Source organism: Pyxicephalus adspersus, chromosome 11 (genome assembly GCF_032062135.1).
Source record: "Pyxicephalus adspersus chromosome 11, UCB_Pads_2.0, whole genome shotgun sequence".
Taxonomy (NCBI): Eukaryota; Metazoa; Chordata; class Amphibia; order Anura; family Pyxicephalidae; genus Pyxicephalus; species Pyxicephalus adspersus.
Genome location: NC_092868.1, coordinates 13001119 through 13015893, shown reverse-complemented (window position 1 = coordinate 13015893; position 14775 = coordinate 13001119). Strand labels below are relative to the sequence as shown.

Sequence of the window (14775 nt, the reverse complement as noted above, 5' to 3'; positions counted from 1 at the left end):
ATCTGGAGTTAATAGGACCCAGTACTATCTGGATGTAAAATCCTTTATTTAACAACAGCATTTGGAAAACACTTAATAATTTATGTCGATCAGACTGCTAAGAAAGCAATTTAACACCACTCTGTGGTTATTTTATTGTGGAATATGACTCTGAGCAGTGGAATTGGGGTAATTTACTGAAAGAGTTTGGGCTGTTCACTTGCACGGAATAATTACCATATTTGTTAACAGGCTAAATTTAAGATGTAATTAATTAGGAATAATATCAATCTTTTTTAACAATATATATTTTTTATTAAAATTGGTATTGAGACCAACAGTATGCAGTGCAGGAAATTATAGAAGTGTTAAAGAGAGAAGAAGTATGGCACATGGCACAGCTCAAGTACTTACGCTTGCCTGTGGAGAGGCTTCGGTTATATCCAACTGGGCTGAAATACTCGAAGATGAAAACAGTCACAGCAACCACGGTAAGACACATGACAAACATCATGACCCAGACAGCAGGGCTATATGGCTCTGAAATAGAAGATGAGACTCCTGAGTGCTTGCAAAACAAAATATATAGGAAAAAATCAAATTCTCAAAAAAAGTATTTTCACCTTTATAATATACATAATCACCTTTGCATGCTATAGGTAAATGTAGTCCTAGATCATTTTTTTTCTAAATAGGCATGCTTTATTCCCAATGTTGTTCTTTTGTATTAGGAAATATGTAATTATGTTTTTAGATAACAGTGGAAACAACAGTTGATATTGTTACAAAAAACTAAAAGAGTAACTATAATATACATGATAAATCAGCTCCAGAGATGATTTTACCCAGGCATGTTTTCAGATTGCACTTGGCAGGTTTATGTAGGTTTCCCACAAGTCCTAGTGCTATTCAAGTTACCCCCAACAACTCAAATTTTACCTTGTAGGCTAACTGACCTCTAATCAAACAGGACCTACTGTACATCACAAAGGGCACTAGATTGTAAATGTTGATATTATTGAAATCTTACAAAGACATAAAATATATAGATATACATAAAAACAAATTTACAATATTTGTATATTTACATAATGGACAAAAACAATATCAGGCTTTTTATGCCATCATCATAGGCCACATGCCAAAAAATAAACCAAGCAAAGAAAAATATATATTTTTACATAACCAAAAATCTTAAACAACATATACTAAGTAAGGACAAGAAGCAGAAAACCCATTACTTTGTATGTAGCCTTTTTTCAAAAATCAATCCATAAAATAGGGGGCGCAAAAACAACAGACGGAGAAGGCTGCTCCGCTTGAGGAAGACCTGATGTTCCTTTATACCCTTATTCGGGCTTCCTCGTCATTCTCCCCTTTTCACCCCAAATTTTCCCCACCATGTGCAGAATATTTTTCACCCCCACCTCAACAGGAAGGAATTTTGTACTTATGCATACCTGACACCATACATTTCCAGTGTAATATTGGACCACCACACCAAATATAAAATGTGTATTAAAATCATTGGGCCCTTTTTAGTAAAGCTCTCCAAGGCTGGAGAGGATACACTTTCATCAGGGAAGTGGGTTGATCCAGAAAACCTGGAATGGATTTCTTCAAAGTAAATTGCTATTTGCTAGCAAATGTTTTGAATCCATTCCAGGTTTGCTCGATCACCCAGCTTCACTGCTGAAAGTGTATCCTCTCCAGTCTTGCAGAGCTTTAATAAAACATGCTCAAAGTGTGAACGAATAATATATGATCGTCTCTAATTGAAGGTTCAATCAATGCAGAGCACTACCACCTTGAATGTGAAACAATTTTTTGGGCAATATCTAAAAGTTGCTACACATCTGAATCCCCCTAAAATATCTACTGACATTCATGATAATTTATTATATTTTATACTGCAACAGAATTAGATTTATGGACTGATCAGTGCAGATGAAAGAATATATATTCTGGTATGTATGTTTTTGTAGGTCTTGCAGTATTTATGGGACTGACACAGAATAAAACCCAGACATCCTATAAAAACCAACTGGATTCTAAATTTTATTCTGTTGTCATTTTGCATTGCAGGATTGAATCTGATTAGTTTACTAGAGGTGTTGAGATGAATGGTATTCCTCCTATAAACAGTGTCATAAATAAGGTATTTTACTGATGCCTTGGAGGTAGGACAGTTCAAGTTATATTTATACTGAAGAGTTAAATTACATAACAGAATATTGACAGAAGATGTCAGAAGATGACTTTTTCTTTCTTGGACTGGCTTCCACCATGATCTCCTACTGTCTTTTCTAATGGGATGGGGCTGGATTTCCTGCGGCTATGGATGTGGCTAATCACCATCTTCCTATGATTGCCAGGTTTAAACCTCTGCTGTAAATGCTAAGGAGTGAGTTCCCACTGCTAAAGGGATTGCTGAATGAGTATGGACTCAGAAGGGTGCACTAATGCCTTGGACAGAGGCAATGGGTCTGATTTATTAAAGTTTGCCAATGTATTTTTAAAAAATCATTTGCTATTAGATGGCAAGTGTTTTCAATCTTGAACCAGATCCATATTAGGTTTGCTGGATCACCCATGATAGTCAATCTACTCCAGTCTTGGAGAAATTTCATAAAGTCCAATATATTAACCACAGAGGAGGGTAACTGAAACTAAAAAGTGCTTTTAAATAATGTTGGAGGATCTAAAGTAATGAAGAATTGTTAAATGACCCTAGATATGATGGGAGAGGCCTCTTTAAAACATGATCATAGGGTTTAAGGCTCTTACACAGGAATTGTTTTATGGATAAGGTCTAGAGAATCATATCAAGGACACACATGTTGCTCCATAATTCTTAGCCATGTAGATGTCATAATAATGAGCTTTCTTTATATCAACCATTGGCACAGATTTAAAGCATTGCTGTGTTGAGAAACAGAAGCTGAAAAACTATATATCCCTTTTGTTGCCTTTATTAGTAACCTGTAGTAAACAATAAAACCCTACCCAACAATAATAAGTGCAGAATAAAAATAGTTCGGTATCAGGCTGATTCACTATTAACTCAATGGTTTAGAGATTAATATTTTGGTTTTAGCTTTTTGGGACCTGCACTGCTTTGGTTATGTCTTTTCCAAAACAAAGAATTAAGCACATTTTACATTACAGTTGTTACAAACTCTTGTCTTGGGTCAAAGGCCTCTTTTTAATTTCCTCTACAAGTAATCTTCAGTCCACTGGAGGAAATGTTTCCTGTTAGTTTTTGATGAAAACACCAGAGACCGTAGATTTTGCTTGGCTGCGATACAAGACATCATTTTCCATTAATGTGCCTCTTCTCCAGCATCCCTAATTCCCAGTATAGAAAGCAAGTGAAAGGGGCATTTTGCAAAACTTGACATACCACAGGAAAACAGTAAGTTGATAACATTGATAATACACAATCACTGTGTTTTCCTTTCTTCTCTGCTCGATTATTTTTAAAAGATAGTTCATTAAAGTCAATCAGCAACATGTATGGGTAGCTGGGGTCCTCGGTTTTCTCTGTATCTTTTTGGGCACTCCAAAAAACACTGGTGAACGTAGCAGAAGGTTAAAAGCCTCCGGTCCAAGCATTAACATTGTATATTTGTAGTAGGAAGAGTGGAATGTAAATCCTTGGGAAGAGTCCTCAATGAGTGTTTTATTGTTAAAAAAGTAAAGAGATATGGGATATATCATCTAACCACACACGAAGATGTGTATATGTGTCTTCCAGTTATTAGGTGTGGCCTGGGCTTTATTTTATTACTAGCTTGATTATCCTAGCGGCTACAACGTAGAAAGATTTTGCAGGAAGATCTCTATCTTTCTTCTGCAACTAAGAATGACAGGTATGTTAAACTTCTCCTTGGACGAGTCCATACATGCAGTTAGTGATATTTACTTGCCTTAAAATACTAAAGCATGCTCACAGCTGAACTGAAGACCTTTACTCTTACTATTTGATGCTACCCCACTCCTACATCACTGAAGCATTGGGCCTGATTTATTAAAGCTCTCCAAGGCTGGAAAGGATATACTTTTATCAATGAGCCTGGGTGAGCCAGAAAACTTGGAATGGATCTCCTAAAAGTTATTTGCTTTTTTTTGGAAAATGATTTCATTTCTGGACCAGATCTAGTACAGGTTTGGTGGATCACCTTTCACTGATGAAAGTGTATCTACTCCGGCCTTGAAGAGCTTTAATAAATACGGCCCATTGTATTTCAAGTTGTCTCCAACTGGCATATAAGCTCAGACATAATGAATTGCATGTGGATAGTGTAGCTCTGACAAGCCATTTGTCATGCATATTTTATGTTAGAATAAACTTACTTGGTTCCAGATACCCCTACACCACCTGCAGTTGAGGCCAGATGGCCGTCATGTGACTGCCCACTATCTGATCTCCCAGTGAGATCCCCATCATGTTCAGGCATGTGCATTCTGGCTTGTCTTTCCAGCTACCCCTTGGTTTTGCCCTACCAGTGGGCCCCTAGGCATCCATCAATCTTTGTTTCCCCAGGCATCATCCTTTGCATCCTAAGTCCTAGGGATGATTGAGGGTTCGGGAAACCTTCTAAACAGAGGTTTGCCTATAAATGCACTTTATTGGGGGATTGGTTATGCAATGGCATTGGGCCAGAGCCTCATATAATATGAGTTGGCCATATTTTTTGTATAAACAGATGGCAAAGGTAGCATTATGTGAATGTTCAATGTGTGTGTCAAAATAAACACCAAACTTGTACAGCTACATGGAAGCTAACAACTTAACTCTGCTGTTGTTTATTTCCTTTAATAAATCAGTCCTCTATATCTGTATGTCAAAGCTCTTAAGATTACAGCTCTACGTTCTTTTTGTTAATCCAGAATCACTGGGCGTTTACTGTACACTGAAATAAATGACTTTTTTCAATGAGCAATACAAAGCTTATCTTCTTTCTTCTTGTCAGCTGTTTAAGCACTACTTAACTTTGCATTATATTTTTCCCTAGCCAATAAATAAATGCATAACCCTAATCCGTTTTTACTATAATACAGTGCCCCATTTTCTAAATTCATTCTTTAAAGCAGTTAGCAAATGATCTTTCTTGGTATATCTATTTGCTTTCCCAAATCTATAATACCTACAGTGTGCAGCCAAAAAGATAACAACAAAACTGACAGTATAACTACATTAATACAATTTACAATTTCACACAATTTCAGGAAAAATAGTAATCAATGGATATTTTGAGCAGTATTTGGGTTCAATGCCAAGTGCAGTGCCGCTATTCATCAATGTGAAGAGCATTCTTTCTATCACAGGCCGCTAATATAAGTGCAGATCTTCCTCCCTCACGCCATTAATGTAGAGGCCTCATTACTCATCCCACATACTAATAACATAATTATTATTGACAGTATTTCTCTCAAAGATCACTAATGTAAGGGGTATTCTGCCACACAAAGACCAGTGCTGTAAAAGTCAAGTGGCACAGACTATTGGGCATTATGCCTCCCACACACTACCAATGTAAAGCTCATTCTTCCTTTTACTGACATGGGCAATTTCCCACTAACAGACCGATGTAAGTGATATTTGGCCTCCCACAGATCACTAATGTAAGGTCCATTCTTCTTTTTACCAACACCAATGTAGAAGTGGCATTCTAACTTGTAAAGACCAATTGGACACTCTTCTTTTGCTTCGTAGATCATTATTATTATTATTATTGAGGTCATTTTTCCACCCACAGACCATAAATGTAAGGGCCATTCTTCCTACACCAGAGAAATTTTGTTCTGCTTTCCAAGGAAGAACAATGTAAAGAGCATTTTGCCTTCCACAGAAAAACAATTACCTCCAATAAATGTTAAGGATATTTTTTCCTGCCACTTAATACTTTGTGTGGGGTTCTTTTCCTCCTGTCCACCACTATAAGTGGTTCTCCAGTGACTTTGAGCTACTTTTATTCTGTCTGTGTAACCACCAAGAGTTTTTATCGGTGCAAATACGTTAAAACAGTGACACAGTGTGAACTGCAAAGAGTGAGTGAAAATTTCCTCCAATATTACATACAGTTAACAAAAATTCTAGAAACAACACAAAGGGATGACAATGACTTATCTTCATTAGGAACTGACAAAAAGGAACAGAAAGCAAATGTTAGCATAAGGTCAGTACCATCTGGATAACAAAAATATAAATGAAGATGAAAGGTGTCATAAAAGACCACAACTAAGATGGTGAAGTAAAAGAAACAATGGGTTTTATTTATTAAAGCAATGTCAGCTGTTTACTAAGCAAAGCACCATTTTAGATTATATTGTTGGATATGATGGTTAATGAAGATTTGCATCTCTGTACAATGTCATTGATACTGATTAACTTTTGGAGGTATTAATTAAAATGTATTTCCATGGCAGGTAAGTATGTGTTTTATTTTAATTTAGTTATAAGTTTGTTTTATTTTTACTGCAAGGATGGTTAATTGGAATAAATGCACTTTTCCCCAAAAGAGGGTGAATAGCTCATAAAAGGCTTCCAAACTTCCAAATTAAGCCTCTCCTCATATCCTCATCTTCTTCTTGGGGCAAAAGAGTTGGAAAAGAAGCCCTTGTACATCAAACACTGTATATTTGAGAGGGTCTTGCTGACCCACCTTGCATGGTATCCCTTTATTATGAAAAGACATGTGGCCCTGTATGATAGAGGAAAGGAGGGCACACACTGGTTACTCCTACTTTCCTGGCCACCCATGCTGTATTCCTGGATAAGAGCCTGGTTTTTCATTTCAGCCAGAACCACATACCATTTTTTAAATAAAAATCCCCAGCATGTTATTTAAAGATTTGTGCCTTAGAAGCCACACGAAAAGACCTTCTCCCTACTGTACAAAAAATAAACATTGGACTTTAAGCATTTCTATAGAGGATTTTTTTTTTTTTTACAGTATTTTGCCTTTTATACCAAATAATTTACAGAACAAGATTTCACTCCTACAGAGTTCACTGAGATTCACATAAAGGATCACCAAATTTCAAACAGGATTTTCTGAACTAGTTTTCCAACTGAATCTGTTGGGAAGAGGGAGGTCTACCAATAAGGGTTCATGGATTAACTACTGTTTGTAACTCCCAAGCCTGAATGAGTCTATAGTAAAGGCAGAGTGAGGGAATAAGCAAGCTTTTACTCTGCAATACAGAGATTGAATCCTATTTCCAACATAGATCAACTGTACTACTGTATGGTTCAAAGTTGTGCAAGTTATACAAATAAAGTACCTAAAACAATGAATCGGGATGTCATAAGGTGTTTAACAAATAAAATCTCAAGACCTGACACATTTCCTCCCTTGGCTTCCTCAGGGGACAATGAGATCAAGGGTATAACAAAAGGGTAAGTCATTATCACATATGTACATATTAACATATGAACTGTTTTTTCCTAAGTTATTTGTACATATGTGAGTATGTGTATAATAAGTTACCCTTTTGCTTAGATATGCCTTTAATCTCAATGTCCCCTGAGGAAGCCAATGGGTGAAACGCGTTGGGTCTTGAGATTCTATTTGTTAAACACCCTATGACATCCTGATTCATTGTTTTAAGCGCTTTATTTGTATAACTTACAAAACTTTGAACTATACAGTAGTACAGTTGACCTATGTTGGAAATAGGATTCAATCTCTGTATGAATAAATAATACCTTGTTATAAATTAGCATTGCAAGTAAAAGCCTGCTCATTCCCTCACTCTGCCTTTACTATAGTTCTGAATCAGCCCCAGGAAGATTCGCTAACAATTTATCCACAGATGCCTGACTCCTATGAGCATGTCATCGCTATAAACAGCCCTATTCAAATTATTTTTTTTGTTTTCTAAAATTCATCAGGGTTATTCTCTATACCTATCTTGAATACAAATGTTGCTTACCTATAGGTTACATCTTATTGTATATGTTGTGCACTAGTAGAAAATCTAAAATGAGTAATGCCCGCTAAGTTTTTATGTTTGGTGTGAGGTCTCTGTCTGTTGAGAGATATGGTTTCAGACGTAGTTATTCTTTATATACATCTCTCTTAGCTGGGCACAGTATAATTAGTATGTTATCCTGGACAACAATACACACGCGGTATTTAACAGAAACAGGCATTGTCTGTGCAGCGCGCTGCAGTGGAAAATTACACTCTGTTCTGATAAAATAGAAATAGCGATGGTCTCTTATGCCCGAATGTGTCATCCCACTAGGTGCTCATAAGTCAGTATGTGAATTAGGCTGCCTCTGCTGCCCCATTACACAGCCATCTAATGTCACTCACCCTTGTCAGGGCACAGCGTGTTTCTGCAAATAGTAATTAATGAATGACCTAGGGAACACCACTGCATTCTACGTCTGAGATGCCAAGAACAGTTTCCTTGCTAATCATGGCCTGTGTAAACATTCCAAGGTGTAGAATCATTATTTCTGGCATCTGTTGTGTTATGTTTCATTTATTTTCCAAAAGAAATGTTCCTAACGATGTGACTGATCTAGGGATCGCTGGACACAATGCTAATTAGCATATATAGATAATAAGTAATTGCAAAAGCGTGCATTACTGCTCGCAGAGGTTTTAAAGCATGCTTGATTATTTCTGTGACCAATTAAAGCACAACTGTGGGCAACTAATAAAATTACCTGCCAAATTGTGATTCTGTCCTTTCCACGAAATCAAAAAGTCTGTGCAGTAGGGTTGATTTACTAAAGGAGTAGAACATGTTTACATTTCAAATATTGGTGGATGAGGTTAAATAGCATGAAAATTCACTTTGCAAAGAAAAACTAATTACGTACAAGGACAATTATAAGGGACAGATTTTTCTTGCACATGGTTGGATTACTGAAGTAAACAAAGCTTCACATTGTTTACTAAGATAGGTAAAAATTTACTTTGCAAAGCGATATGTTTCACTCTTTTAGTACTGAAGTCATCATTACAATCTGTTCAATTTACTTAACTCAGAAATACACCATCATATACTTAGACCAAGGTTATACAAATACAAATGCCCAATGAAGAAGTGGTTGGGGCAGGTGTTGATTGTGTTGATGGTCTAGATAAGCTCATAAAGGATTTTATGTATCAATCTGAATTATTAATTATATTACTGCATTCCTTGCTCTGTGACAAAACTGATTAATACCCCTTAAGTATTAATATCCCCCCCTTTCAAGAAGATAATCATGCTGGGTAGGGTACCTGCAAAAACAAATCTCAGTCAAAGGCTTTACTCCCTACCTGGCCCAGTGCATCACTAAAGAAATTCTGTAATACAAAACAATGTGAGGGCAGCCATAGCTGATGAACTTCTAAAAATGAATATTATTACACAGGAGCTCACAATCTAATGTCCCTGCATACTCATATGTCTTTAATACAGTCTAAGGTCAGTTTTGGGGGGAAGCCAATTATCCTAACTGCATGTTTTTTGAAGTGGTAGGAAACCAGAAAACCCGGAGGAAAACCTCCCAAACAAGCAGGGAGAACCTGCAAACTCCATGCAGATAGTGTCCTGGCCGAGATTCGAACCTAGCACTGCTAAGGCCGGAGCACTAACCTCTGACCCACCATGCTGCCTGTAATATGATAATGGCTTTAATGCAATGATAATTGATACATGGTTTTAATGCAATCTTAGTCACTGACTTGGAACAAAAACGCAGATAAGGAAAAACAGAATTAAGTCAGAACTCCAGATTCTTGTAGTTGTTCTAGGTTAGTGAGTGGAATAGTACAGAATCTTTTGGATAACCATGACAGCCAAGAAGCTAGCATTTTTAGAGATGGGTCAGAATTGGCAACTTAGAAATGTATTTAAGTTGGGTATTGCCTTTACTTATACCCAACTATAATCCATCAAAACCACCTTGGGGTGATATCCGTGTTGGCTTAAACAGATCAAGCTCAGGCATCAAAATTTCACTTATACATTACCTGTTGGTGTAGTTTTTAAAACAATACATTATGGATGCTCATGAAAGGTATAAAGTCTTTTATATGTTCAGTTCATAACAGATCAAGTTCAAGTTCCTAACCAATATGTTTCTATAATTACCTATACCTTCTCTTATAGAGTTTTTCAAGTATATACATTTGTAATACTAAAATTGTAATATACTAATTTGTAATAGTTTTGCTAACACTTAATAAATGGTACAGATTTGCTATTTCTGGGGCCTGTCACCTTCCTTAGTTTAAATAAAAATATTAACAAAGAATGCTATACGTGTTCAGAATACTGATTTAATAGCTCCTGATGAGTAACAGTGATCAAATTCCATTTAATGCTTTCTGATTCAAGCCACATATATATGATTTGCAGGCTGTGGTTAGGAGTCTGTTTGTTTTTTAACATCAAACTACTTATTTAATAGGGCACTACTGATTTAAATCACAAATGTGTATAAGGATATAGTTTACTAAATTAAGATTTGTAACATTTGGTTTTGGTAGTTGTTATGTTTTCCTAAATATTGCAAATTCCTTGAAAAGTGTCAAATTTAAGGAAATCAGATCATGGGTTGCCTAAAGGAAACAATATAATATATACAGTACAGTAATCTACACGTTTATGTTATCCAAGGCACATGTAAATGGATGGACAGACTACAACTTCCATGTTCCTTTTAGCTGCTTGTAATGCATGGATGGCAGATGGGATCAGATATGTGAGTGATTGCTGGGTTATTGAGTTGTGCTTTCTGCAGATGCATGGAGTGGTGACAAGGGAGAATAAAACTTCCTTGTCATCATGTCAGCAACCTGTTCAAAATCTGTGCATTACTGGGCAGTTTAGAAGTTCAAAGCAAGCCCTGCAGCAAAATAAAGCTCAAAACAGTCTAGCTGGGGACTAGTGCTGGGTTTGAAGATACAAAACAGAACCAGCAACCACCCACCCCTGGCTTCTGCCTCCTACAGGCAGTACTGATGTGATGATGTTATTGCTGCCTGTAATAAGCAGTAGGGTAAGGAAGCATGTGAAGTACCCATTCATCCATTTTGGTAAGGAAGTATTACTTCAAACGCAGGCAGATTTTCCTATATCTATTTAGTTTGGGGTAAACTATTCAAACAGTACTTCTAAGCCATATACAGTATTTATTAATCTGATAAAATAAGTGGATACAACAGAGCAAATGATGCATATAATAAAATAATGGCATATTCAACTCTTTGTAGCTATTATTCTGTCAAAACATCACCCTTAATAAATAAATAAATACATGCAAACACAGACTTAAATATATATATATAGCTCCCTAGGGAATAAATAGGGGCGGTGGTGAGCAGTACTAGTACTGGTCACTGCTACCCGCTGCTTTCCTTTAAAACCATCACTGCAGTGCGGCTATTCAAACGACTGGTAAATTGCCTTTAGATTTCAAAAAAGTTATGAACATGCCTTAACTCGTACTGTTCTGTGAATCAATTATCATTTTCTTTTGTTTAAATTATAATAATGTATATTATAATAACAGATACAAAACACATAATAAAAACATAATAATAACAAAATTAATCAAATAACCAAATAAAACAATTTGTGGTTTCATTATATTTTTATTTTAACAACACTAAATAATCAGTCAATGCACAAACTGCACTCTAAATAGAGAAGAGAGAACTTTACAGAATGGCTCTTTAGGGCAAATAAATTAGTATTAGCAACTATTGTATTTTATTAGCAATTACTGTATTAGCAAAAAGTGTTAAATATTCTATACTATACAAAGCTCAACTAAGCAATGAAAACATCATACACTGGCAAAGGTATACAATCTTTTCTCAAATTGAGCGTAAAATAGTAAGTGGTCTATGTTGCCCGACGCATTTCGCCATATGGATTCTTTAGGGGAAGAGTAGAGAATGTATTGGTAAATTGAGATATGAAAATTAGATGGTTGAGAGTATCAGGTAGTTCAGTATAATCAAGGGTACTGACAGATTCAGCTGGGTAATTCAGTTGAGGATATATTAGGCAATTGAGGTTGATAACTAAGCTCTTATCTGGAGGTAATCTAAAACTAAAAAGGAACTTTTTAAATAATATAATATGATGGAATTATTTAGGGGAAATCCATGCTGGTAGATTCCAACAGAAGTTTTTGATACAAGAGGTGGGGTTCAGGAGGTACTGATTCTTGAGATGGATGTCAAGAGGAATGAATTATGAGGAATTCAAATGGTGCTGTCTGTAGCTAGTTGAAAGAAGGGAGCCGCTAGAAAGCACACCTTAAATGGTGTGCTGGCTGCCTAAGTGCGCAGACGTGAGGTCTTTAACACAATGTGATTTTTGCCAATACAATGTGATTTTGGTTCTAATTTAGTTGCCCCAAAGAGCCATTCTTTCAAGTCCTCGCTTCTCTATGTTGTTTACATATTAGGCTTGGCAACACTTCTAAACAGCAACTGATACTTCTTTTTTACATTATCACAAATTGCATCTCACATGGGCAGGACTACGTACTTACGTCACACATGTTATTAGTCACCATTAGAGTGAGGATCTGTATGCACATCCATGGATGATCTGTTTTAAAGTTTTATACATTTTGGAATAGTTTTAAACTCAAGGTTTGTGAAAGTTTTGGATGACCATTAAAGATTTTATATAGATGCCAGAGTTGTGTTTTTTAAATGGGAACCGACAAGTCAGATGGAGACCACAGAATGATATTGACCCCCATGAAACGGTTTGTTTTTTTCTATTGAAGAGGTCAGTTGTTTTATTGGATCCACTTTCTTTTGATTACTAACACATCTCCAATTGGTATTATAATTAAGAAGAATGACTCACATTAATTGCGAGTGAGTGCAATTTGTGCATTGACTGATTGATTAGGAATTTGGAAAATTTGGAAGATAAGCATTCCCATATTAGAACATGTTTTACCGCCACTGGTCTGAATATTCATGGTAAGTACAGACTGTCTACTGGTTCTGTTTATTCATCAAATCACCTTTAGTACTTTTCCCGAGAATTTTAATGGTAATTCTAATTGTATTTCAAATGTAATTATTATTCTTTTTGTAATATGTAAGAATGAGCATGTCCATAAGTCTTTTTAAGCTCCTTTTTAGAACTCATTCTTAAAAAGTTTGCCATGGCTTTAGGAATCGACCACAATCCTCACTAGACTTTAGTCTTATATTTTTTTTCCTTGAAATTAAAACTCATTGTTTTTAAAAGAATGAGCTAATGAAACTACTAAATGTAAGAAATGAACACATTTTCCTACTGACCTTGTAATGGGACAAATAGTAATATGTACACTTAGTGCCTGAGAACTTCACAAATTATCAGACAAATTTAGTACAATTTTGCAAGGTGTAAAGTAGTCCTAATATGTTCAACAACAATGTGAATGAAGAAGGCATAACACTTGTTAGTTACTTCAGTTAACTTCAGTTAGTTACAGTTATAAAGAAATCTCCCTAATGTCAACCTAGACAGCAATAGAAAAAAAGTTGGCAAGGTTCTAACCTTTTTCCATTTGTCTGCAGCAAAACATTTTTGGGGTTTGGGATAACTTCATTATTGAAACCAGATTAATAAAAATAATGCCCTGGGATTTTTATACAGTTTGTTTTATAACATATATATATTTAAGCATTCCTTTTAATAGAATTCCAATTTTACAGACATGACTTAACCACCATAACAATATTCCCCTATATGCTGGTGTCATTTATGTGTATAGGAATCCTTCAAACAGGTTCCTCTGTTTGGTTATTCTTCCAAACAAGCACTCACAAACTACCCATCACAGTAATCCTCAAGAATACTGCTGCAGTACATTAATCCTTAGTTTTTGGATATTGGAGTCCAGTTTTGATAACTTGCCCATGTCAAACCTGCAGCTGACCTCAGAACTGTACAGCAGGCCTAACCGTGCTCCCAGTTGCTTCTATTTAAATCAATGAGAGCCATTGGAAATATTTTTTTGCATGCAGTTATATTGCAGTAGGTTGTGGTACAGTTCCTGGACGTGTCATATCACTTTTAGCCTTGCAGTTGCTTTTCCTCCTTTGGAGGGAGAGCTGCACTGTAAATGTAAGGACAAAGCAAGGAAATACAATAATCTGCAGTGTAGTTTGTGCTCTTTGGTACATAATATCAGTTTGCTATGTAGCTGGCATTGGGGAAAATGCTTCTAATGTTCCCCGCTGTTCTTTACCCTTTTCTTACCAAGACTCCTAGGATCTAAATAGCCAAACCAAACCATACAGTCATGTACTAAAACATATGTGTATTAGGAGCACAGAAACAAGTTATCTTATAATTACACACTCAATCTTACATTGTGGATGCACATACTATGCCATTACACAACGGATTGCATACAGACATACAACTTTTATTCCACTAAGAAAAAAAAACAGGAAACAGGAAGACACTTCAAACATCTAGTATGCTTCAAATGTTCCATATACTGCCTGAAATTATATAATAGAAGGCATATTCAGCACTCTGACACTCCAAAAACTATTTTTTTCCAAGCCATCTTGCTTTATTTTTTACCATCATTGCAGTTGTACTGCAAAAGAGCACACTTGGAAGAGAATTACTCTTCATAGTCTGTTCAAGACCACATCTCCAGCATGAAAATACACTCAAGCTCCTATGGCATCAAAGCACAAGACGTTCTCTGTCACTCATTAATTTTGACAAATTCAATTTTTTTATTAAGGCAGGTATAGTATTATTTGGGATTCAGTTTAATAATTTTATTATATTGACAAGCTA

The 14775-nt window shown here is 35.9% G+C and overlaps 1 protein-coding gene across 1 annotated transcript in view; it reads right to left on the bottom strand.

The window, feature by feature from the left end:
• GRIN2D (glutamate ionotropic receptor NMDA type subunit 2D) overlaps nucleotides 1-14775 on the bottom strand; it is a 182330-nt gene that overhangs the window by 64105 nt on the left and 103450 nt on the right. The window contains exon 8 of the mRNA XM_072426809.1: nucleotides 394-519. Within this exon, the coding sequence (XP_072282910.1) occupies nucleotides 394-519 (126 nt within the window). The remainder of the gene's footprint in view (nucleotides 1-393; nucleotides 520-14775) is intronic.